General features: G+C 55.3%; 2 protein-coding genes across 3 annotated transcripts in view; one reads left to right on the forward strand and one right to left on the reverse strand.

The window, feature by feature from the left end:
* The window catches only part of ENG (endoglin), a 55,843-nt gene that overhangs the window by 23,548 nt on the left and 8,092 nt on the right, over positions 1 to 24,203 (forward strand). For both annotated transcript variants that reach the window (XM_074973837.1, XM_074973836.1), the window contains exons 3-11: positions 5,177 to 5,314; positions 10,555 to 10,711; positions 11,528 to 11,693; positions 12,717 to 12,855; positions 13,831 to 14,005; positions 14,881 to 15,023; positions 15,327 to 15,467; positions 18,822 to 18,860; positions 20,959 to 21,072. In XM_074973837.1, the coding sequence (XP_074829938.1) occupies positions 5,177 to 5,314; positions 10,555 to 10,711; positions 11,528 to 11,693; positions 12,717 to 12,855; positions 13,831 to 14,005; positions 14,881 to 15,023; positions 15,327 to 15,467; positions 18,822 to 18,860; positions 20,959 to 21,072 (1,212 nt within the window). The remainder of the gene's footprint in view (positions 1 to 5,176; positions 5,315 to 10,554; positions 10,712 to 11,527; positions 11,694 to 12,716; positions 12,856 to 13,830; positions 14,006 to 14,880; positions 15,024 to 15,326; positions 15,468 to 18,821; positions 18,861 to 20,958; positions 21,073 to 24,203) is intronic.
* Positions 10,246 to 24,203, reverse strand: part of FPGS (folylpolyglutamate synthase) — a 43,797-nt gene continuing 29,839 nt past the window's right edge. Inside the window, exon 16 of the transcript XR_012642115.1 lies at positions 10,246 to 10,891. The gene's annotated coding sequence lies outside the window, so the exon portion shown is untranslated. The remainder of the gene's footprint in view (positions 10,892 to 24,203) is intronic.

A 24,203-nucleotide genomic window follows, 5' to 3' on the forward strand; every position in this document is an offset into this window, starting at 1 on the left:
GGAGACTGGGTATAATCATTTCTCTAACAGCACCTTGATGGTGGATAGATGTGCCTAAGCTAAAATTAGCCTGCTACCCTTTGTATAATCAATTATAATAACACCCCATCATTAAATCTACCTTTTACCTTATCTGTATTTCTACTACCATAATTAAATATTTTCTACTTCCTTATTGGCTATTTAACATTAAGCATCATTTGAATTGACATCTGTGTAAATTCCATACCAATAACTGTCAATATAGATAACATTGCCCAAAACATTAACATTTTATTTAAAACACTTGTAAAAACCAGTGAGGACCAAAACAACATGACCTGGGTTATGCCCGAACTTATCTCTGACTTCCCTCAGAATTGTCTCACTTGACTACTCACGTTGTACCAGGCCTCGCTTGACTATTGTCATGTCTATTCTTAGGAAACAGATTTCTGGGCCTACTTACATTTTCAACACATTTTTATATATACATAAGCAAGCATCAGCTCTACAGGCTAGGATCCCAAACTAACACACACAGCCTGGGCTGACTAATGTCACCACCCAGGCTGTCTTTAAGCCCTGGCTTCAACCATGCAGTCATGAAAGTGATCCAGATTAGGATCCTCAAATGGTTTAAATTAGGATAGCTTACTCTTCAATAGAGTGATGCTGATTTATACAAGCTGAGGCTCTGACCCTCTTAGCCTGTGTGTAGGGTAACACAACTCTTACTGGCCTGTGTGGGTGATGCATTGTAGGGGGATCTTCAGGGGGCCAGGCAGTACAGCAGTGTCATGTAGTATCTGTTTCAGCAGCTGCATTGATCATTGGGATGGTGCTTTGGGCCACAGGGATTCAAGTCTGATAGACACATCGACTTTAAGGCCAGAAGGGACCAGCATGATCATCTAGTCTGACCTCCTGCATGTTGCAGGCCACAGAACCTCACCCACCCATGAAATGTTTCCCTTCTTGCCATTCTGCTAAGCTGGCTTCTAGGCTATCTAAGGATCTATCTCAGGGATTCATCTGGCCCCATCATTGCACTGTCTGAGCATCTCGCCGTCTTTGATGTATTTATCCTCCCAAACCCATGGGCGGCATGGCTGGGTTGTTATCCCCGTTTTTCAGTCGGGGAACAGAGGCACAGGCTAAGTGACTTGCCCAAGCAGGGACTTGAAGCCCTTCTCCAAAGTCTCAGGCTAGCACGTAACCACTGGACCCTCCTATTCCAAGAGAGGAGCCTGAACCAACAGCTGGCCTGTGTGCTGCCCACAGTGAAGTAGTTTGACTCTGGAGCCACACTGGGCTCCTCCCCACAGGAGATGCCGTGAATCAGGGACAGCGACAGCTGGGCCTCAACGCAGTGTTTGGGTGGACGCAGCCAGTGTCTCCTCTCTCTGCTTGGTGGATCCAGCCCAGCTTCCATCGCCTGGCTGCCAAGGCACGGACGAGGGGGGAGGAGACGGTGGGAGACCTGGTTGTGGGGCAGTGTGTTGTATCATGTAAATAAAAAGCATGGACTTGCCCCCCCACACACAAACTGTTTATGTAAAGAGGAGATGGGGGGAGCCAGCCATTGATGTCACAATCGTGCCATTCAAGGTATTTGGCACCAAGCCCCGACTGAGAGGAGGGGGCTGAGGAGAAAGTCTAGGCTCCACATATAGAAGAATTACTGGAAGCCGGTTTCTATAAGCAGATCCCCATAAAAAAGGCAGTACTGGGGTAAAATAAAACCTCCCGCCACTCTGGAGGAGAGAAACAATGGCCCCTGGAAAAAACAGGTGGTAAAAATAGAACCAAGGCCCTCCCCATCACAGGGCCAAGGGGACAGACCGGCTGGGGTCCTGTGGCCACCCACACAGTCATATTTACAGGACACCTCGTGCTGTCGCATAGGGGCTGGACTTGTAATAGGATTGAGTTATTCTTACGAGGCTGGTGGTAGACTTTTTGGCAGTTAATTTCCAGTAGCTCCTGATAAGATCATCTGGGCGTGTGTGTGTGCGGGAACAGCGTTGCCAACAGTCCCGTATTGCAAGGGAGGTCCCGTATTGAAATAGAAAATTGCCCTGTCCCATACTAAATCAGTGCAGAGCACCTTGTATCCCGTCTCTCAACATATTACAAATATTCTCATTATGCAAAGCCAGTTTGATTATTCCCTTACCGTCCAGTGATACAGAGTTTGTAACATGAGTCAATGTCATAATGCAGAGCCAGGCCCATGATTTACTGAACCAATGTACCTATAGCACAGAGGTTCCCAAACTCTGGCGCACGGCCCCCTGAGGAGGGCACAATAAGGTTATCGGGGGGGCAGCCACACTGAAAGGCTGGAATTAGTAGGGGGCTCTGTCTGGTGGGGGGAGTGGACAGGGCTCTGGGCAGGGGCTTGGTTGCCAGGCCCAGGCTCCCTGCCTGCCTCGCCCCCCAAGTCTGCAGCAGCCCCTGGCCAGCAGTTACGCTCCTCTGCTGGGGACATGGGCAGAGACTCTGCGAGCAGGGAGGCCACACCCTGGGAGTACTGACCCCTCTGCCAGGCAGAGCCCCTTCCTCACCCTGGCCCTTCAGTGCATCTCCAGGGCACGCGGCCCCGTCCACTTGCTCTGCCAGACAGAGCCTGAACAGGGAAAGCTGGGGTCAGCAGGGGGCCCTGTCCAGCGGGGGCCAGTACTCACGGGTGAATCTCTCCACTCCCTGCCTTTCTGTGCTGCCCTGTTCGCTTCCAGAGCCGGGTCCTGGCAGCCCAGACTGCCTGACTGCTGCAGGGAGTGGAAGGTTTCCTCCACTGCCATGTGATTAGTACCCCCACCCCGTGGTGGTGGGCACCCCACCCCGGCCCCGTGGGCACAGGCCACTCCCCGCTAGGGGTGCTAAGAAAACAGTCCCGTACTTTTGAATTACAGTGTTGGCCACCCTATGTGTGAAGCTCTGCCCGATATCACAGAGCCCGCAGCCCAACCGCCACCGGCTCCTCCGAGCAGGGTCAGCCTGGGTGACCTCTAGGGAAAAGCCAGGCTCTGGCAGGAAGCGGGATTCAGCAGCATGTGCAATGCCATGCGGATGGCCCTCGGATGGTGCTGGGAGAAGGGTTAGGTGCTGCTGGAGGGTCTCTCTGTTAATTTGTCCATCCATTACTGTGGTTAACTCCTCGGAGTTTTCCATCCCGTACTTGGTATTGTGGGGTGACGGTTTAGGGAGCAGTGTTGAAACTTGGTCCCTGCAGTTTGGAACCTGAAGCCAGATTTAGGAGACTGACTCTAGGCACCCCAGATTGGTACAGATTAGTGCCCCAAGTTTCAATGTCTGAGGGCCCCCTCGGACTGTCTTGAAACTAAAAAGCTGGCAGAACTAGCTGGCCCCTGAGCTCTGTGTGTACAGGTGTGTGGGCAGGAGTGCTCTGTGTACTTCAAGAGTGGCCAAAGCGTGCCTAGTAGCCTGCAGCGCACCTTGCCATTGCCTTAAGTGTTCATTCGGAAATGCAGCCCCTGGAGCATGTGGGGCTTCCCCTGAATCTGAGCAGAGGAGAGCTGGGTTCTCTGTGGGCCACCAGGCCCGAGGGCTGGTGGCGGAGGTCGGGGGAGGACTGCAGTCTGCTCTGCTCCATTCCTGCTCGCTGTGGCAAGCTGCTGGGGTGGCTCTTGGTTGGGCAAAGTTTGGACCTTCCTGGGCACTGGGACTGGTTGAAACAAACTTGGGGCACCCCCCCAGCCAAGCCGGTGGAAGGGCTCTCCTGGCTGCAGTGCCCAAGGCTTCCTTTGCCAGGCTGAATGTAGGGGGAGCTGAGGCAATGGCCCGGCAGTGGGAGGGCGTTTGTGGAGCGCGTTAGGGGGCGATGGAGGGAGGTTTCCAGTTAAATTGTGGGGAGGGGCTGCACAGAACCTGAAACAGCTGCAGGAGCCCATGAGACTCCCCGGCAGGCTCCTGTTTTCAGCGGCACGGAGCAGCTTCTGTGCCGCGCACTGCGTGGCCGTAAACAGCACGCCAGCCTCGGCAGGGCCTGTGACAGGGAGCCCCTGGTGGCTGCAGGTGCAGCCGCATTGTCTGAGCTCATACAGGATGCACCAGCTAGGGTGGGGCGGTGGTTTCCCCGGGCCGCTGCACGTGTCTGTGTGCTGTTGACAACAACCAGCGCGTCCACTGAAACTAACCCAAACCATCAGGGAAGCACATTCCAGCCCCCGCCTCTCGGAGGAGCAGCGAGAAGACCTTTCTCTCGTGGCTCGCCAGTCAAACTCACGCTTTCCCCCCTGCACTGGACAAGGACTTGACTCCTGGCCCTTGGGACTTGAGAATCTGGGTCCTGATCTTCCCTGTGCTGACCCTAACTCAAGTAGGCTCTCCTTCCCCTAGGACATCAACACCCTTCAGTCCACTCCCTGGCTGCCTCTCAGCTACCTTCTAACTGTGGTGGCCCGAAGAGAGAGGTTGTGGGGTTTGGGTAGGTCTTTCCGCCTCGGTCCTGTTCTTAACAAGCCATGCTGGGGTTGCATTATCTTCTCAGTTACTTCTGACATGAACGAGAGCTCCAAGTCCTGACAGGGTTCTCCTGACACTAATACCAGAAGGAGATTGGGCTCTTTGCACAACCGGGTGAATGGAGAGTGTGGGGGCATTGCATATAACAGTATGTCTGCTCTGGGGGCCGAGGGGGAAGGGGAGCGGGTATAGACCAGGTGTAATTGTCCTCACCAGTCCTCAGCAGGGTCCAGTTCAAGATGGAACATAGAGGCACAGGGACTGGGTCATACACGCATCAGCTGAGCATAGTCAGGGTTTCCTTCTCTCCTCCACCGACCCCAGAGGAGAGAGCTGGCCCCTTCCCTCCCTGTCCATGTAGCGACGTCTCCCTGCCTGGGTCCGGGGCAGCTGGCATGGAGTGCCCAACCCACAGGCAGAATGGTACCAAGCGGGCCGCTCGCTCTCATGGTGACTTTCAGTTTGTTTCTTGCTGTGTTTGGCTTTAGCTTAATCTGCAGCACAAGTAGCCCAGGCTGAAAAGCCCTTGGCTGCCCTGTGTGGCTGGCCCATGTAGATGTGGAAGTGAGGGTTCCTCCTCTCCCTCTCCCTGCCTGCCCAACCTGCTCAGCCGGCCTTCTCTGCACTTCACTGCGGATGGGGCACTGTCCCGAGAGCACCTATCCTCAGTAAGCATGAATGACGTTATCCCCATTTTCTCCTGCAGATGGGGCACTTCCAGTTGAGTGTGTCCTCAGCAGGAAGGACCACCCCACCTGAGCGAAAGGTGCTGTTTGTGATCATCTGTGACAAGTCCTGTAGGGTGACAGTTCATTCGGCGGATCTCCACCCGACCTTTGTCTCGGTGAGTATTGTACCTTGAAACACATTAGCAGCATTGAGCGGAGCTCCTAAACACACATGACCGTCAGAAGGAACAAAAGATGTGTCCCGGCTCCCATTGGCTTGTTCAGAACTTTCTCAAACTAATTCTTTGGGGCGGATGTTCTCCAGGCTCAGTCTTGCCTCACAGTGAGTGTTTTGAGACCAGCTGAGTAAAATCTGATCCAGCCATTGCTGGCTGAGCTGAACATGGAACGTCTGAGCAGAACATCAGAGGAAGGAGTCATCATGGCTTCCACACTCAGCTCACGAGGGCCAGTCAGATTGAGTTCAGACTTTCACCACAAATACACGTCAGGCTCTGGGCTCAGAGCGCGCCTGGAGAATTTCACTCACCAGGAATTTGCTTGAGAAGGGTCTGAGCAGCTGGAACGCTACCTCATACTAGCAAATGGGACAGCCTCGGGGTAGCACTGTGTATTGCTGAGTGGGAGCCTCCTTCTTAGGTCTGGTCCCCAGGTCAGAAGGGAGTCGGAGGAAGGGCAGCCCATGGTGGGGGAGGTGGAGCCCATCACATCTCTGAGATCTGGCCCTCCGTGATTAAAGAGCAGCATTGTCCACCTTCATTATTGTTTTCAGGTATCACTGCAGCACCTTGAGGCCACAGCTGAGCTCAGGGCCCCATTGTGCTAGGCACTGTACATATGCAGCGCGAGGGACACTCCTTGCCCTGAAGAGCTGGCAGTCTGAATATAGAGGATGAGAGGGAAAGTGACTTGCCCAAGGTTACCCAGCAGCTCAGTGTCACAGCTGGGAATAAGAGTCGGATCTCCTTATCCCCAGTCCAGTGTCCTATGCCCTAGAATATGCTGCCGCTCCAGTCCTCCTTGGCTGAAAGGATGGTGGACACAATACAGGGCCTCCAGGGACAGGGATGTAAATCTATGAAAAATGGGGACCCCTTGGGCTCCCTACAGGGGTGAGAAGGCTGCCCCACTCAAGAAGAGAAACAGACTGGACTGTCACCTATTCAGCGAGCTAGGTGAAGAACAGTGCATTCAAAGTGAGAAAGATCCAACCTTCTTCTCCTTCATGTTCTGACTAGAGGCAGGTTAGAGGGGAAGCATTAGGTACGGTGCTGATTTCCTCCACCCCACGTGAGATCTGGGGAAATGTGTATCTGGGGTTTTGGTGCTGGTCCGTCCCCAGAGTGGACACATCCCCTGCCCTGCCACCTGCTCGCCTCGCTTCTAATGACACTCTGCCTTGTCTGGCACCTGGTGGCATTAACAGGCTTTATGAACATGCATGAATAAAGGGGCACGTGGCCATTGTGAGGCAGGGCAAGATTATCAGTCCCCCATTTTACATGTAGGGAAATTGTGGCACAGAGCAGTTCCGTGATCCTTAGGCATGTCAGTGGCAGAGGCAGGAGTCGAAATGGGACTGGTTCTGCCAGCTAGCCAGGACAGCAAAATCCTCAGAATCTGTTTGTGTGCATGACTGTGGCCTGGTAGGGCCAGACATTTGGAAGGGTGGCCCAGTGGTTAGGGGGCTAGCCTGGGACTCAGCAGACCTGATGTCAGGTCCTAACTCTGCCATCGACTTCCCGTGTGACCTTGGGCAAGTCACTTAGTCTCTCAGTGTCTCAGTTCCCCCTGTGTAAACTGGGGAGATCAGCCCTGGCCTGCCTCCTAGGGGTGATGTGAGGCTAAATTAGAGATTGTGAAGCACTCGGGTAAAATGGTGATGAGTGACATATAAGCACCATAGCTAGACAGAGCTGCTTATTAGACAATCTGAAGAGCCAGCTCTGAATAGAACCCAGGAGTTCTGGATCTACTCACTAGACAATACTACCGCACTCCACGGTAAGAGTCAATAGCATAAATGTTGTTGTCACTAACACAGGCTGGTGCCTTGACTCCCTAACCCTCCAATATCTGGCTTTGCTTCCCTTGGGAATTTGGCAGGCTGTGTCCCTGACTAACTCCACACCAACTCTCCTTGCCCAGGGAGAGACGCCAGCTGGGGACAAGAAGTCTCTTATAGGGAGGGACATGTTATTAAAACAACACAGAAGAGTGCCCTGGATAGGAGGGTGGGGAGGAGCGCATGAAAGAAGGGGAGAAGGAAACGTCTCTGTCTTGTTTCTGTCTTGGTCTCTCGTTCAGGCTTTCTGGCTCCTGTGTCCTGTTGTTTGCCTTTGTCTGTCTGTGTTTTTTCTTGTGAGAATGGGAAGCAAACAGCTGGCGGCATCTGGGAGAGCCGCTCAGCTCCTCTGGCTGGGTTGAGCAACGGGCCCCATGGAAGGGGGAGTTCTTGGCCAGTTAGCTGCTGGCCGCTGCCACAGCTGGAAGAAATCCTCCAAATTCCAAACCAAGCCCCCCAGGACCCATTAGTATTGATAACAAACAGCAGGGGCTGGAGAGGGCGTGTGACCCCCCCATCGGAAACGTGCACTGCCTCCCTAGCTGAGAAGCCAAGTCCTGCACCCCTCACCCCCTTCTCCTCACGCAGAGCAGCTGCAAGGGCTCCAGGAGCCGGTGGGGGTGGGCATGGGGCTGGGGCCGGGGACTGGAAGGAATGCAGAGCTAGGACAGGAGGTGAAGAAAGGACTCACGAAGGTCAGCACTGGCAGTTAGGCGGCGGGGGGGGGTGGGTGCCACGGGCAGGGAAGGGCGTGTCCAGGCTGTTTATCAATAGTCATGGCACGGTTTGTACTTGACACCAGAGGTGGCTTCAGAAGTCAGGGAGGATTTTAGGGTTAATAAAGGCTGACTTGAAAAGGCCCCGATTTTTCCTCCTGTCCAGCAGAGGAGAGGATCTGAGCCCAATACACCCCACAGGGGAGGGAAAGAGAGGGCCCTGACCTCCATTTCCCAGTGAGGGGGAGACCAAAGCCCCATGCACCCAGCAAGTGGGAAGGGGGCCCATGAGCCCCATACAACCAGCAGTGGGCCCTGAACCACTTACCTCTAGCAGCCAACTCATGAGCCCTGTGCAGCCAGTAGCAGGCCCTGGGCCCCCCTTCCTCTAGGACTCAACGCTATATGCCCAGCACTGGGCCACACCGCTTACTAGAACATCCCTCTTCAACGCTGGTTTAATGTGAAGACACATGCCTAGCTTCCCCAGCCCGCAGTGATCCCCAGTGCAGCACATGCCTCCCCAGCGGGACACAGGCTTCTGCACAGCCAAGGGGGACCCCCTTGTGGAAATGTTGGCAACGCAGCATTGGCTCACGGGCCAGGAGGGCGCTTGGGGGAGCCCTGGCCCGGTGCTCGCTGCAGAGGGCATGTGGATGCTTTGCTAAGGCTCCAATCATCTCCTGGTTTGTGGTTAGTGGGCCCAACCTCCAGGTCAAAGCAGCCCATGCCTCCCTGCTACTCTCTGGGGGGCTTCCCCCATCCTGCTCCTCGGGAAGTCCTGGCTGCCAGGGCCCCCCCCCATCCCCCCATCCAGCCCCTTTCTGCGGCTGCCTTCCTGTTAGCATTGCCCACTGCAGGGCCTTTGGGCCCCTGCCTCCTCCTGGGAGCCAGGCCAGCACAGCCACACAGAGACAGGCAGCCGCGCAGAAGCCGTGGGGTGTGTGGAACTTCAAAGGGCTGCATGAGAAATAGCTGATGATGAAGGGAACACCTGGGTTCATCCTACCGCCAGCCTAAACCAGAGCTTGGCCTGCTGCTTGGGAGGTCCCTGGCCCGTCTCTCCTCCTGGGTCTCCCCGTAGGGACCTCCCGGGCGCTATACCGCATCTGTCTGTCTCCCTCTGGCGTCTGAGACAGGAAGTGCGCTGTCAATAGGTGAGCAAAGCCTGCAAAGAGCCCCCCCCCCTTGTGAGGGGTCCGTGGGCAGCGGAGAGGAGCAGGGATGGGATGGGAGGAGCTACCCATCCCTTCTGTACTGTGCTTCTGCATTGGGGCCCCAGCACAGCGCTCTGCCTCTGGATGCAGGAGAACCTGACAGGGAGCCGGGGAGAGCCTCTGGCTGCAAAGGGTTTCAAAACCCCAGCGCCTGGGGCAGTCTGGGCCACTCCCAAGGCAAGCTGGGACTCGTCCAAAGCATGGGGCTGAGCCCCAGGAATAAGCTTGGCCTGTCAGAGATGAGTTGGCAGCATCCAGGGAGCGGCTGGCTCCCCCAGAAAATGAGAGATCATCGCCACCCTCCCTTTGGAGGGCGGGGGGGAGCATTAGCTCCCCAGAGTCCCACCCAGCAGCTCCCTGCCTCCAGCAGCACACCCCTCCCCCAGACTGCCCCTCCCCCCAGCTGGCCTGTATCCCCCTGCCTCCTACAGCGCGCCCCTCCCCCAGACTGCCCCTCCCCCCAGCTGGCCTGTTTCCCCCTGCCTCCCGCAGCGCACCCCTCCCTTTGGCTCAGGCCCTGTGCTTGGCCCTGGCTGGCTTTCCCCTCTGGCCCTGGATCTGAGCAGAGGGCCAGTCTAAGCAGCGAGTGACGCACAGAACTTGAAAAAGCTCCCGTTTCCTCTGCCTGTTTGGAGGAAGGTCAGGGATGGGATTTGGCTCCAGTGAGCTTGGCCGGGGCTGGGAGCTTTGTTAGCAAACTACACCTCCTTCCTATTTGTGTCTAATAATAACCCGGGCTGACAATGGCGGAGGCAGGGGCAGGGTGCAAAGGGCTATCAGATCGAACATGGCACCACTCCTGCCAGCGGCCCCTCCGCTGACCCCCCCCACGCGCTGCCCTGGGGGAAGTGAAGGGCCAGCCCAGCTTCCTGGCTCCCTTCCCTGGCATGTGCTCACCCAGCAAAGGTGACCTAGGGGCTCAGACAGGCTGGATGCCGGCTCCGCTGAATGTTCCTGGAAAATCCCAACGCCATGCCAGCTGATTCAGCCTTCCTGGGGGGCCGCCAGAACCCAAGCACAGCCAGGCTGCCCATGTGGTACCTGGCTGGGATTCGGTGTCTGAGGAGAGACCCCTCCCGCAGGGCTCTAATCATCCCCGTGAGAGCTGGGCCGGGCCGGGCCGGCTGGGCAGCCGGGGCAGGGCGTTGCCTACATGTGTGCCTGCCCTTTGACAGAGCGGCCAGGGAAGTTGCGGGGTCTTGATATCTGGTTGCTTGGTCACCCTTGGGCCCGATTTCCAGAGATGGGAGTGCTCTCATGTCCCCTGGACCCAATGGGGTGTTTGGGGCTAGCCTGATATTTGGTGGGATGTGGGCCTCTGGTGTCGCCCCAGCAGGGAGCCCCATCACCAGTCGGGACGGTCGTGTCCATTCTATTGCTGGCTTTGTTTTTTTCAGAATAACATGGTCAGTGGCGTCACACGCAACGTGTCCAGTGCCTTCGAGCATATCAGTGATGAGCTGCTTGTGCAACGGGTGAAAGAACACTATGAGGGCATCACGTCCTTCACCAAGCTGGAAAACCCCAATCACATCCACTTCCGAGTGGGCGAAGGTGGGTCCTGGACGTGCTTGGGGCTGGGAGCTGGCATCCACTGTGCGGTGATGTGCTGTCACCCCTTGGAGGCTCCACAGTACCCAGCTGTTGCTCTGGTTCACTCTCACACGATCAAAGCAGGGGCAGGTTTCAGGGCAGCACGTGGCTCCCGTCCTCCTTGGCGGGCCGTCGCTGGGGCTGTTAAAAGAAACAAGCCGTTTTTACCGTGAAAAGCCACACTGGCGAAAGACATTTCTCGACTCAGGCTTAGACTTTCATTGAAGGCTTACTAAGGACATGGCAGGTTTGTTTTTTTGTTAGTGCTGTGGACTTCCTCAGAGCAGTGGCCTGTCCATGCCAGCTGGCATCTCAGCAGCATGCACTCCCTTGCAAGCAGCGGTTCGTGTTAAATGCTGCCTGCAGGCGCTGGTTTGGAGCTAGTCAAGCAGAGGCTGAGTTGATAAGGGAGGAAGGGGATTCTCTGGACAAGACTCCTTGATACCAATGGTACCGCTGAGAATCTCAGCGCCATCTCTGTCTAAAACCAGCTGCTCTGACTCTTGTGGAACGCAGGGAGCAATGGGCCACATTGAGCCATGGAGTAAGAGGTTGCACCTCTCATGGGCGTCAGCAGGAGCTGTGTCCATTTCTACCATGGCTCAGTGTGTTGCAGAGTAGCAGTGAGGGGCATGGAAGCCCACGTCAGACGTCCCCGCTCCGTCCCATACCCTGGCCTGGAGACCAGGCCCCTGTGAGGTCGGGGAGGGAGGTCACTGCAGCTAAGCAGAGGTCCCCACGCTGGAGAATATGGTTGATTTTTCTTCTCTCTCCCAGATGCTAGCAGTCCGGAGGACTGCATCGTGCAGTCTGGGTTCAGTGCCCGGCGGTACCTACAGACCGAGTTCTTAGTCCAAGAGGTTAAAGGCTGCACCAGCCCCAGTGCGAAGAAGGGGAAGGAGGCTCACATCTTGCATGTGCAGCAGGGCCCAGAGGAGACCAGGTAATCGGTGTGCTTCCAACCCCGTCACCTCGCGAAGGGAGGGGTCGGAGCTTTCTCCACCCCGGGCCTCCCCATCAGAATACACCTGAGGCTGGCTGCAGGTTCTTCCCTAGCCGGGGGAGGGAGGGAAAGGGGGCACCTCTTAAAGAGGCAGCCCCGGCAGTTGGGCCGAGAGCCGCACTGCAGGGTAGCTAAGCTCACTGCGCTGCCAGGGGGTGTATGCAGTAGGGCTTCACTTAGGAAGGGAGCCCCTCCCCCCAACACACACTTGCTGGCTGGGTCCCAGCAATGGGGCCGAGAGTACGTCTCGAGGCTCAGTCTGGGGAGAAGTTGTTTGGAGGGTGGGCGGTGAGGCTCAAGGAGGGATTCGGATCTGTGAGCTCTGGGGACAGAGCTGCAGGTGTCGGGGGTCAGGGGAAGGAAGAGGGCGGATAGGGGTGATTTGGAGGAGGGTTGTGGTTCTCTTTGCCTGTTGGCAAGAGCCCAGCAGTGGTAAGAGTGATGACCAGGCTCCCGCCCTTGGTGTGGGGGTGAGGGGCTGGGGAGAGTGAGGGCTGGGGCGGGGTACGCTCTGGAAGGGGATGGCACCTTGTGAGGGCCCAGGCCAGGGGGTAGAGCAGTGTGGGGTATCTCCCTCTTTGATGGAGGGGGACAGCCCCCAGTTAAGTGGGGGCTTGGCTAGGAAGACTGGGAGGTCAGTGGGGTGGGAGGTCTGTGGGGCTGGGAAAGGTGTGGAGGGTCTTGAAACCCACGCACTCTATCCAGTCTCCAGTGATGGCATGTTCCTCTCTGGCTAGGCCCGTGTGTGTGTGAGGGACAGAGAGAGAGACAGAGGACCACGTGGCATATTTTGTTGATGGCAAAAGAGGCCCTGAAGCTGCGGAGAGCTTGTTAGCAGAAGAGGCCTACCGTGGGAGGTCTTTGTCCAGGGGGCCCAGCTGTGGCCGAGAAAGTGGACTAACCACAGTGGGAGGCCATGTTGGCTCATGAGCCCATTGGTTTATTCTGGGGTTTGCATTGTAGCTCTCAGCCCGTGGAGGTGAAGGTGAATGTGGTCTGCCCCGAAGCAAAGCTGCTGCAGGATCTGAAAATACTGCTGATCCTCCAAAGCCAACCCAACGTGACTTGGAACATTGATACACAACGCACCGTGAGCATCATGGTAAGGCAGGAGGGAAATGCTGACAGGGAGCTCATATTTCTGTGATGCCTTTCAGCTCAAAATGTTCACCTGAAAAGCAGCCACCTCTGGGGTGGAACACAGCAGTTGTTTTAAAAAACCCAGCCATGCTGCAGAGCAATCCGGGATGGGCAGTGAAGAGTTCTGTGTCCAACGGAAACAGCAGGAGGAGTTTAGGGAAGCAGACTGTCACTGAGTGAGAATCTGGCCAGGACAACGGGCTTACCAGCCCTACTCTGTGAAAAGCATCCTGGGATGTTGAAAGGCTGCAAGTGGCCAGGACCTCTGGCCGGCACTCAGACGAAAGGTGGTACCTGCCAGCAGCACAGAAGTTAAAGTAAAAAGGAGGCGGGGGGGGGGCACACAGCTTCCCCTCTTCTCCCTGGGTTGGGCAGGCAGCGCTCCCCTACGGCTCCCCAGCTCTGGCTGGTGCGGTGAGAGCTCCCCCTCCTGTTTTGATCTATTTCAACCATTAGCGCCACCTATTGACTCCCCGCCGCTATTTCTTGCCGGCCGTGCTGGAGTGCTCCACAGCCGTCTCTTGCCAAGGACCAGCCCGGCCTCCTGCAGCTTGCCTGGGTCCTGATGGCATCCCGGCACCAGAACAGACCGGCTTGTCCTAGTGACTCTCATCTGGGCAGTGGGGGGAGCTGGGGCCCTGCTTTAGTTTCGCCAAAGGGGCTTCATGACGTCCCGGGGGCCATGCCACTTCACCACGCGCAACACCTGGGCTCCTGCAGGCTTCGTCCTTAGGCTGCGGAGGATGCACTTGGTTGTGCCCTCATTGAACCTGACTGAAAAATGGCTAGCACCCCCACCAGCTTCCGCCAGGTCTGTGATTGCTTGTGGGTCACAGACAAGCTTGCTAGCCGCCACCACCCCACTCCAGCACATCAGTTCCTGACTTCTCCATCTCCCGCCCTCCTATTCTCTCTCCTCCCTCTTCTTCTTCCACAGGCGTCTGGGAAATACTGGATCACCATATTCCCCTCCAAGGCATTGGATGAGAATGTCCTCCCTGACAATGAGCAGGGCCTGATTGGCTTGGCCCGCGAGAGGGGATTTGATGACATAGCTTCATATACAGACATCCCGTCTGCTACCCATGTGACCCTTGAGCTGCACAGATGTGGTGAGTCTACACTAGACGCTGCCTGGTGCCCAGTCACTCGACTCAGTTGTCAGCCGGGCTCTAAAGGTAGGTCTACACTGCAGTTAAACGCCCATGGCTGGCCTGTGTCAGCTGACTCAGGCTCTCGGGGCTTGGGCTACAGGGCAGTTTAATGGCGGCGTACACCTTCGCGCTCAGGCTGGAGCCCAGGCCCTGGGACCCATTGCGGGGTCTATGCCGCCATGAAACAGCCCTGTAGCGCGAGCCCAAGTCAGCTGACATGGGCCAGCCACGGGTGTTTACATGGCAGTGTAGACATTCCCTAATGGCCCCGCGGGCAAAACTGCCCCGTGGCTCAAGAGGTTGGGAATGGGCTGCCGAGCCTCCCACCCCCGTGGTCACAGGCTCAGCTCCAGCCAGGTCAGTACTCGCTAAGCGCTGTTGTCATCTGCTGGCTGCTTGGTGACCTCAGTCCAGATCCCAGCGAGCAAGTGTCCACATCAGAATTCGCACAAATTGTTCCCCTTATTGGCAGCCTCAAGAGAAGTGCCCAGGATTGGCTGGGCCATGGGGACTGAGCCCCCTGCCCTCCAGAGATGGCTCTCTCCAGCTCAGGGCTAAGGCCCAGTGGTGGGGCAGCATATGGGAAGCTGGCCCTGCTTCTGCCTGTGCCCTACCTTCCCTCTCCAGAGCTCAGTCTGGCACCTTTCCCCAGCACTAGATCAGACCCCCTGGGTTCTATCATCACCTGCATTGTGAGGGTTACTCTTGAGTTCGCAAAGACATCATCCCAGTGAGTTCATCCTTGTAGATACCAATAGCCTCTCTCTGGGCTGCCGAAGGAACTGAGCTGTTCCAGCCCCTGCCCAATGCTGTCCTGATGTTGATTTCTATAGAACCAGAAGTGAAGACTCCACCACCAACACCTGCACAACACCCTGAGACCGTCAATATTGTTCAAGCATTTTTCAGTCTGTCCCGACCGTGGAAGTGCACGGACGACTCCATTGAGATAGTCATGCTGAAGACGACCTTGCAGGTGGGTGACTAAGCTGGAGCGTGCAGGCTTGAGAAATCACATGCTCCGGACAGAACTGTGGGAAGAGAACTGGGACCCGGGAGAAGGGTTCTCACTGTCTTGCAGAGCTGGGCTCTTGGTTTCTTCCTGTCTCTGACATTTGGACGCTGGGGGTCAGAGGGTTCTGCCTTACTCCGCCCCTGTGGAGGGGGGAGAGAAGCAACAGAGGGATCAACCACACGTTTTCCCCAAGCAGGGGGCGCCAGGGGGAATCTGGGATTCTGCCTGTAACAGGTGATGGATACATTGGTATCTTTCTCTTAGGGTTTAAATGTCCACGTCACGGATATCACATTGCAAGACCCCCATTGCAGAGCCGAACAAAACAAAACTCACTTTGTGCTGAAAAGGTATTTGGGGGACTGCCACACCGAACTGGAGAGGGGAAGCCAAGCCAAGAATAAGGTCAGTGATAGTCCAACATGGTGCTAACGTCTACGTTCTTATCCCCGTGAACGGCTTGGTGTTACAGTCTGCCCCCACCCCCCAGCACACTGATTCCTGGTCTGTTGCTCAGAGATATTGCCCCCCTCCCCCTGCTGCAGCGATTCCTGCTGTACAGAATCGCCAGGGTATTAATCTGCCGTCCTTGCTTGGGCAGAGATTTCAGTGTATTTCACTGAGACTTTGTCACCTTCAGGCATCAAGGAAAGTCCTAGTGTATTTCACAGCATGGGACTGTTAGAACTCATTTCTGCCTCCACTGAATGGGTGTTTGGCCATTGCCATCAGTGGGAGCGGACTCGGGCTCTTAGTCACTGGCCTTCTAGCAAGTATTTCACTTAATTCCAGCCCCCTTTTCTAATGCACTGGTGGCCTGATGTTCAGAGCAGCTGATCACCAATAACTCTAACGTCAGTCACTGTAGCCGTGGGCACTCAGCACTTTTGAATATCAGGCTAAGTCTTAATAATCCTGCGAGGGCCAGCCAGGTAGCAGGATGTAGTCAAGACATCTCGAGCGACATGCTGGTGTTCTGCATGCCAGTTCAGATTTCTCCATTTCAGCATCCATGCTGTTAGACGGTTCATGGGTTTGCACCTTGCCACTTCCCCACCCCAACCCAAGGGTGCTGCTTTTCTCTCCTAGTAATTGTGGGAAAATCAGATTTGGTCAAAACGAGGGACTCTGTGGGAAATGTTACCTGCTAAACAGCCCTTGGCTGTCTGCTCTGGCTTTGCTAACGGAAGTGACATTTGGGCAAGTTGCATGAAATAAACAAATTGCCTTCCTGGAATGAAACCTACATGAGCTGTCACTCTTGGCAAGTGACCCCTGCTGATCACCTTTAGACAGCTAAAGACCATGGCTTTTTTATTTATATAGTGGCGTATATGCATACGTGTCTCTTGCCCTGGAAAGCTTCCTCCCAAAGGACTCTGCCTGCAAACCACAAACACTCACTCACAGAAGCCAGCTCTCACTTCATTTCTCTATAAGATGTGCTCCGTTTCCTAGCAAAAAGCCGTTGTTTTTATCTACCTGCCAACCCTGCAGTCTGACTGCAACTTGATAAAGCATTCTGTTGCCGATGCACGAATAGCCTCCAGCTCCCTCTCTCAGAGCCGTATGGGTCTGCAGGGCTGAGAGAGGGGAAAAAAGCAGTGAAAGCGTATCGTTGTCACTAGAATAAGCAGATATGAGTCTCTCCATGCTGGGAGCAAATTGGCTAAGTAAGAAGGTGCCTTTTTTGCCTAGTTGCTTTTTGCACTAGAACCTTGCTTTAAAGAAATGGATCCAAATTGTCCTGTTGATTAACAAATGTGTATAGGGAAGGCCAAGGGGATGATGTTGTCCTGAGGAAGGTGTGAGGCCCTTAAGAAAAGAAGGCAAACCCTTAATGCCATTCGGAATTGCCATAGAGTATCCATTAGTATCCACAGAGTATTGACACTCGTTTGCGGATGATACCAAGCTGGGAGGGGTTGCAAGTGCTTTGGAGGACAGGATTAAAATTCAAATGGATCTGAACAAACTGGAGAAATGGTCTGAAGTAAATAGGATGAAATTCAATAAGGACAAATGCAAAGTACTCCACTTAAGAAGGAACAATCAGTTGCACACATACAAAATGGGAAATAACTGCCTAGGAAGGAGTACTGGGGAAAGGGATCTGGGGGTCATAGTGGACCACATGCTAAATATCGGTCAACAATGTAATGCTCTTGCAAAAAAAAAGCGAACATCATTCTGGGATGTATTAGCAGGAGAGTTGTAAGCAAGAAACAAGAGAAGTAATTCGTCCGCTCTACTCCGCTTTGATTAGGCCTCAACTGGAGTATTGTGTCCAGTTCTGGGTGCCACATTTCAGGAAAGATGTGGACAAATTGGAGAGACTCCAGAGAAGAGGAACAAAAATGATTAAAGGTCTAGAAAACATGAGCTATGAGGGAAGATTGAAAAAAATTGGTTTGTTTAGTCTGGAAAAGAGAAAACAGAGAGGAGACATGGTAACAGTTTTCAAGTACGTAAAAGGTTGTTACAAGGCGGATTGAGAACAACTGTTCTCCTTAACCTCTGAGGACAGGACAAGAAGCAATGGGCTTAAACTGCAGCAAGGGTGGTTTAGGTTGGACATTAGGAAAAAATTCCTAACGGTCAGGGTGGTTAGGCACTGGAATAAATTGCCTAGGGAGGTTGTGGAATCTCCATCACTGGAGATTTTTAAGAGCAGGTTAGACACAAACCTGTCAGGGATGGTCTAGACAATACTTAGTCCTGCCATGAGTGCAGGGGACTGGACTAGGTGACCTCTCGAGATCCCTTCCAGTCCTATGATTCCATGATTAGCATCAATAGCAAGTTCTGGTAATGAAAGGCTATTCGGGGCAGGTACCCAGTACCAATGTCCATTACATCCGTTAAGCCAGTGGTTCTCAACCAGGGATCCAGGGCCCCCCTAGGGGTGGCCGCAAGCAGGTTTCAGGGGGTCCGCCACGCAGGGCCAGAATCGGACTCGCTGGGGCCCAGGGCAGAAAGCCCAAGCCCTGCCGCCTGGGGCTGAAGCTGAAGCCTGAGCAATGTAGCTTTGCAGGGGCCCCTGTGGCGTGGGGCCCCGTCAGGTGCCCGGCTTGATGTCCCCAGCGCCGGCCCTGGATTTTACATGCAGCAAAGCAGTTGCTGTGGCACAGGGGGGCCGTGGCGTTTTTATTGCATGCGGGGGCGGCGGGGGGGCCTCAGCACAAAAAAGGGTTTTGCGAACCCTTGCGCTAAGCAACTAAAATGGACTCCGTCGCTTCCAGAACTGTCCCTGCGTTTCACGCCACTCCTAGGCAATGCCAGTAAAGGACTGAGCTTCATCTGCGTGTCTCCAGCTGCCCGTGGCTCCAGCAGGCAGGGGTGCCCGACCCTAGCCCAGCCGAGAGCCAGTCGCGAGGGCCTGATTCGGTGGGGTGCTGAGAATCCTCAACCCCCGCATTAGCTTTGCTGGAGGTTGAGGCTGCTCAGTACCTTGCAATCGCAACACCCGAACTTGCAGACAAGTAGGCCGCAGCTGCCGGTTTTGTCTTTAATACAGAGGTGGCGTGCGGAGATTGCAAGTCCCAGCATGCCAAGTGGCACAGTGAACTCAGTGGCCAGAAACCACACTGTCTTCTGGACTTTTAACCCTTTTCTACCCCCCAAATGATTGGCTCCCACCTCTAAAAGATGCCACGCGCGGCGCTTCGGGAACCAGGTTCCAGAGCACTGTCTGCTGCATCAGTTCTGCGAGCCATTCACCAGCGTCTCACGTTCTTTCCATTCTCTTTGTGTTCCCAGCTGATCCTGACACTGGCTTCATCTCTGGAGAAAGTCGAGGTAAGAGGAGTTGTTTGTTGTTTAATCTCCAAGGCTCCAAGCTGTTTCCGAGAGGAGAATCGGGTCTGGAGCGTCCCCTCTGGACAGCAGGAGTCCCAGGCTGTGATTCGAGAGGATTCTTTCCTTCTCTCTTTCAGTCACGCTTTGCTCCTCCCCACTGCGCCAGAGAAATCCCGGTGACTAGGGAATAGTCTTCCTTCCTCCCGCCCTGGTAGGGGATTGACAACAAAACCCGTCGGAGGGGAAGCGAAAGCGTTTGCCATTTGCTCACAACGCAGCTAGACGTGACTGTAGGGTGACCAGATGTCCCGCTTTTATAGGGACAGTCCCGTTTTTTGGGACTTTTTTTTTATATAGGCGCCTATTACCCCCCCACCCGCACCCCATCCTGTTTTTTCACAGTTGCTGTCTGGTCACCCTAAGTGACTGGGGCGGCCGAGTTCTCGTGGTGCAGCAGAGAGCATCCCTCCGTTCCAGAGGCAGTAGAGATAAGTACAGGATTTCTACCATCCTGGGGGCTGACTGGCGTCACAGATCCCAGTGAGTGCCCCCTGCCAGCCATTCGTCAGGACTGCTGCGAGGGGAATCCGAGCCACTGCTGTTCTGGATCCCCAATGCTTCAAGCCCATGGACCCCGAATGGAGTCCTGCCACTCCCCCAGTCTCGGGGTCCCTAGGCGCGCTCTCATACCACAGACCCTCTCTCTGGCAGCCCCCTCTGAGGGCTGGAACCCATTGTCCAGCTGCCTACCCACTCTGGATACGGCCCTGACCCCAGTAATTAAACACACCCCCTCTTGCAGAACTTCACCCTAGAGGTGTGAAGCTTTGGGGGGCCTGCAGTTGTGACACGGTCGACACGCGCACACTCTGCCAGCCTAACATTGGCATGCTGTTTGTATTGAATCATGCAGTTCACCGGCGCATACAAAACAATAAAACACCCTAAATGCCATGTCCCTCCCTAGCTCAGCCTGCTCCTGTGGGCCCTGGGAGATCACCTGTGTTCTGGCAGGCCACGGCTGCCACCCTTTGCCTATCCCACCCCTGCCGCAGCCTCCCACCCCTCATCTTAATCTGATGCAAAATGTCTCCCCCAGTCGCTCTCCATTCCCCCTGTGAGTCCCTTTAGAGGCTCCTGCTTCTTTTGTTCTCCTCCCGGTAACTTCCATTCCTCTCAAACCCCCTCCCTTCAGACAAGAGGAGGCAACGGCGTCTCCCAACTAGACCAAACCCATGGTCCCGAGGTGTTCGACTTTGCTAGGGGATGGTTGAATTTTGATCACTCGCCGTTGTCTCTGGCCTGGCAGAGGCATGACACCACCCTGCTAGCCCATGGGGATCCGCACACATACGGGCCTTCCGCCGCGCATGAAGGCAGACAGGACCCCCAAATTGTCACACTGGCTCAGGAGCCAGCAATCTGGAAACCTGTAGCTGGCTGCCACTCGCCCCAGCTCCCCAGATTGGCCCTGCCCAAGGGTTCCTCAGACTGCGGGACCTGGAGCAAGTGAAGCGAGGAGAGGTAGGAACTGTCTCATGCAGGTTCCGGGAGCCCCATGCCTTGAGTCACTGGCCAGGACAAAGCAGGGAGGAATACGGCATCGGGAACAGACCTGCCCAGGCCCTTGGGGCAATGGCAATTCCACCCTCGCTTCTCTGCTTCCACACCTCTGACTGTGGAGCAGGTTTCCGCCTGGTTATAATGAACCAAGTACACAATAAGTTCTGAACAAACTGCCCTACACAGACACGCTCTCTTGAATAGCCAGAGAGAGGTCAAAGGTGAGACTAGGAGCCAGATGTCCGAGTTGTTGGCAGGACTGTTCGGGGGCGGGAGGGGGGGAGCATGAAGGCTGTAGCCCTCTGGGACGCTGCATCAGGAAAAAGCACCGGAGTGGGGGGAGGTATATCCGTTGTCGCTGAAATAATCGTCCCTTTTCTGAGGTATTCCTAAGGCACCCATCAGTGCAAGGCCTAAGGGCTGGCTCCGGGAGCTTAGATTTCTGCAGTGATGTACAGTGGGCACCCAGTGCCCTGTGGAAGCCCTGTCAGAGCGACAGCAGCCTGGAGCTCAGCCCTGTCTCCCTCCCGCGTAGGTGCCGTTGGAGTGCAAACTGCCGCAGGAGCTCCATTTGCAGCTTTACCGGACCCAGGACTTCAAGTGGCCTTCTACCACCGTGCTGGAAGTCAACAAAGCTGCTTATGTCCAGGTACTGGGCATCTCTCCTGCCTTTGCTGGGCCTGGCTGGCGCCAGGCTTGGCTGGGCTGAGTTCATGAGACCGGGTGAGCAGCTAGAAGGCTCCAGGCCACTTGGAGAGTGGCTTTGCATAGCCCGTCCCTGCACCTTGGTGTGTTTGTTCCCTGCTGTGGCCGTAGAGTGAGTGATGCCTTGGGAATGGGGAGTTAGTGCAGGAGCCTCTTTACCCCTGGAAAGCTGGGATGAAATCCCAGGGGGCTCTGCGACTAGAAGTCATTTGTGCACCTGCTTGAATGAATCCCCTGGCTTGGCAGGCTTTGGCTGAGAGAGGCCCAGGCCAGCACTCACTGTATGGGCTTAAAACCAAGTGTTAGATAGACACATCTGATAGATGTGTGGGGCTGTGACAGGTATAGCCCCCCGGTCCCTTAGCTAAATGCCTCACGGAGGCAATTACAGGCATGACTGGAACCAATGAACAGGGTCTGGTGGGGACCGTTGCCCTGGGGGGGCAATGGTTGGTCTGCTGAGGTAATTAGCTCAATCAGGGGCAGCGATACAATTGGCAGGAGCAGGAAGTGTGCGGGGCATGGCAGAGAAATGTGAGGGGGTGGGGGGGCTCTTCCTGATACATGTCCGCACTATGTTCCGCAGGGCTTGGCATCAAAAGATCAAAGGTGCAGCTGGGCAAGAGCAATGGCCTGTGTGTAAGAGACCGTGCAAATGGGCCAGGCAGCGGGTAGCTGAGCCAGCCCCCTGGGACGGGGCTAAGACAGGAATAGCCCCGGGGAGGGGACGGGGATCAGGCTGCAGCTCAGGGTTGAGGGTAGTCGGTAGAGCTGGCGTGGGAAGGAGTTTGCATGGAGCCAGCTGCACCCCCCTGCCTTTGCTACTCACACAAGTCGTAGCTACGGGAAGGGGAGAGCCGCTCCTTGGAAGAGAATTCCGGGGGAGAGCTAATTGCCAAGGACGGCATGTGACCATGGACCTGTTCCTGGGCCCGTCTGACCTGGCCCAAACTCCCGCTCCATGCCAACGCCACCTCCGCGCCCCACCCAGCCTCACTCCCTGCGTACAGGGTACAGTCTGACCGAGGCTGCTCCTGCAACCAGCTTCCTCCAGACACAAGAGAATTTGTGACAACCCGCTCCAGTCACCCGCACTTCAGTGCAGGATGGGAGTGCCGTGCAGGCAGACCCGTGCCAGCCCAGCTCAAAGTAGCCGTGTAGACGTGGCAGCACAAGCTTCAGCGCAGGCGAGCAACACGCGTACGTACCCTGGTGCGCTTGCACAGACCGTGCTGAAGCCCACGCCGCTGCATCTACGCTGCTGTTTTCAGCTGTGCTCGCGGGGGTATGGCTGCACAAACCGCAGTCGCACCTTGGCTTACGGTGGAGGCATTCCCCCAGGGAGAGAGTGTCGCTGTGTTAGCTGGATCAGACTGTGCCCCAGAATGACCCCAGTCATACTATGCCCATGGGTATATACATTGCCCCAGTTAGGCAGGTACAGAGCGGTAAAGGGTTTAGCACATTCCCGCCTTGAGTGCAGGGGACGGGACTAGAATCGATGACCTCTCGAGCGCCCTTCCAGTCCTACACTACACTTCGATGATAATCAGGTCTCTGATGACTCAGGCCTAGGTTTTAGTGGAACGTTTTTTAGTGTAAAGATGATAACATATCACTTAGCAACCTAGATCTCGTCAGAAGGCTCTGCCGGCCGGAAACAGAGCCATTTGGCTTGGTGTCTCTCTTATTTCCACATCCTGTCTGTAAGAATTTGATCATTGGTGACGGGTGCTGATAGCTCACTGGGGCCTTCCGGCTGGGGGAAGGTAAATAACTCGTTTTCCTCTCCTCTGTTCTCTTTGTGCCAGGATACACAGTGCATGTCAGACAATTGGCAGGGAACTGGTTCTTTGATTCCAGATGGTTCGGGCTGTCCCCTCCCTCTCCCCCTCCATCCACAAATCAGGTTTAGGGGTCAGCGTCTATCAGGGCTAATCATTTTTACCAAACAAGGTGGCTCCAGCCTCTTCATGTGGTCATAGCTTCCTGCTCAAACTCTTCGGGCTCAGGAATTAGGACTCTAGATTTCCTGACCGTTTATCAGTCAGATAAAGGGTTGTCCGCAAACCCATTCTGTGCAAACTCTGCTGGCCATGCGGCTGTCATCAGCCTGACCCAAAGCCCAGGGAACAACGACAGTTGTTGGATGCGGCCCTTACAACCCGGCGCTGTCTGTGCAGGGGGATCAGAGCCAGGCCAGCTACAGCTGTGCATTAAACACTGCAGTTGCAGTGTGGGTTTTGGTACATTGGCCCAGACCAGAGAGGACATGGAATTACAATGGTCTGAAGCCATGTTAGAAACCCAAGTATAAGGCAGTGGACTAACTCGGCAGGCAAGAAACGTGTGCAATCAACAAAGCTTTAATCCCCAGGGGTGATGCTTATATTACGAAAGAAAAGTATCTTACCCTGAAGAAAGCTCCCCACTGTGGGGGTTCACCTGTCCTGTGGTCACCGAGTGTGGAGCTCTCCCAACTCAGCAGCATCTTCCCCTCTCTCACTGGTCTGTAGCCAGACCACAGCCTTCCCCTTGAGCACCTGGGCTGAGCTAGAGTAACCCTGGTGCCGTGGGGAGCAGGTAGCCTCTGTAGATTCCTTGGGAGGTAGGTACCCAAGGGCTGGTGTCCGTGGCATGGTGGTGGCTAAGATCTCCAGCAGCTGGCCCACCTCCCGCTCTCTCTGCTTTTCCTGGTACACGCAGCATTATTTGGCAGATCCCCTAACGCCCATGCCTTTGACAGTGCTTGGGGGCAATGAAGGTTTATTCTGCTTCTGCCATCCTGCCAATCCCTTCCTTCTGTGCTACTGTCCCTTCCAACTGCCCACGCAGGCCTGTTACTCCAGGGCAGGGTTTGCCGCACCATCACACCGCGGGAAGTGACTCTGCAGGGGAGTCGGGAGCGATAACCCACATTCACATGGCCAAATGAAAAGCAAAGAGAAATTAGAGAGAGGGTCATCCTGTAAAGAGTGGGTGAGAATCAACCTGCCTCGGGGTATAGTATGGCTCAGATACCGTTGGATGGGCTAGACAGTTGTGTTCCGGTGGGTCAGGTGGCGTGGAGCGGAG

The sequence above is a fragment of the Natator depressus genome, chromosome 16, assembly GCF_965152275.1.
Source record: "Natator depressus isolate rNatDep1 chromosome 16, rNatDep2.hap1, whole genome shotgun sequence".
NCBI classification, from domain to species: domain Eukaryota; kingdom Metazoa; phylum Chordata; order Testudines; family Cheloniidae; genus Natator; species Natator depressus.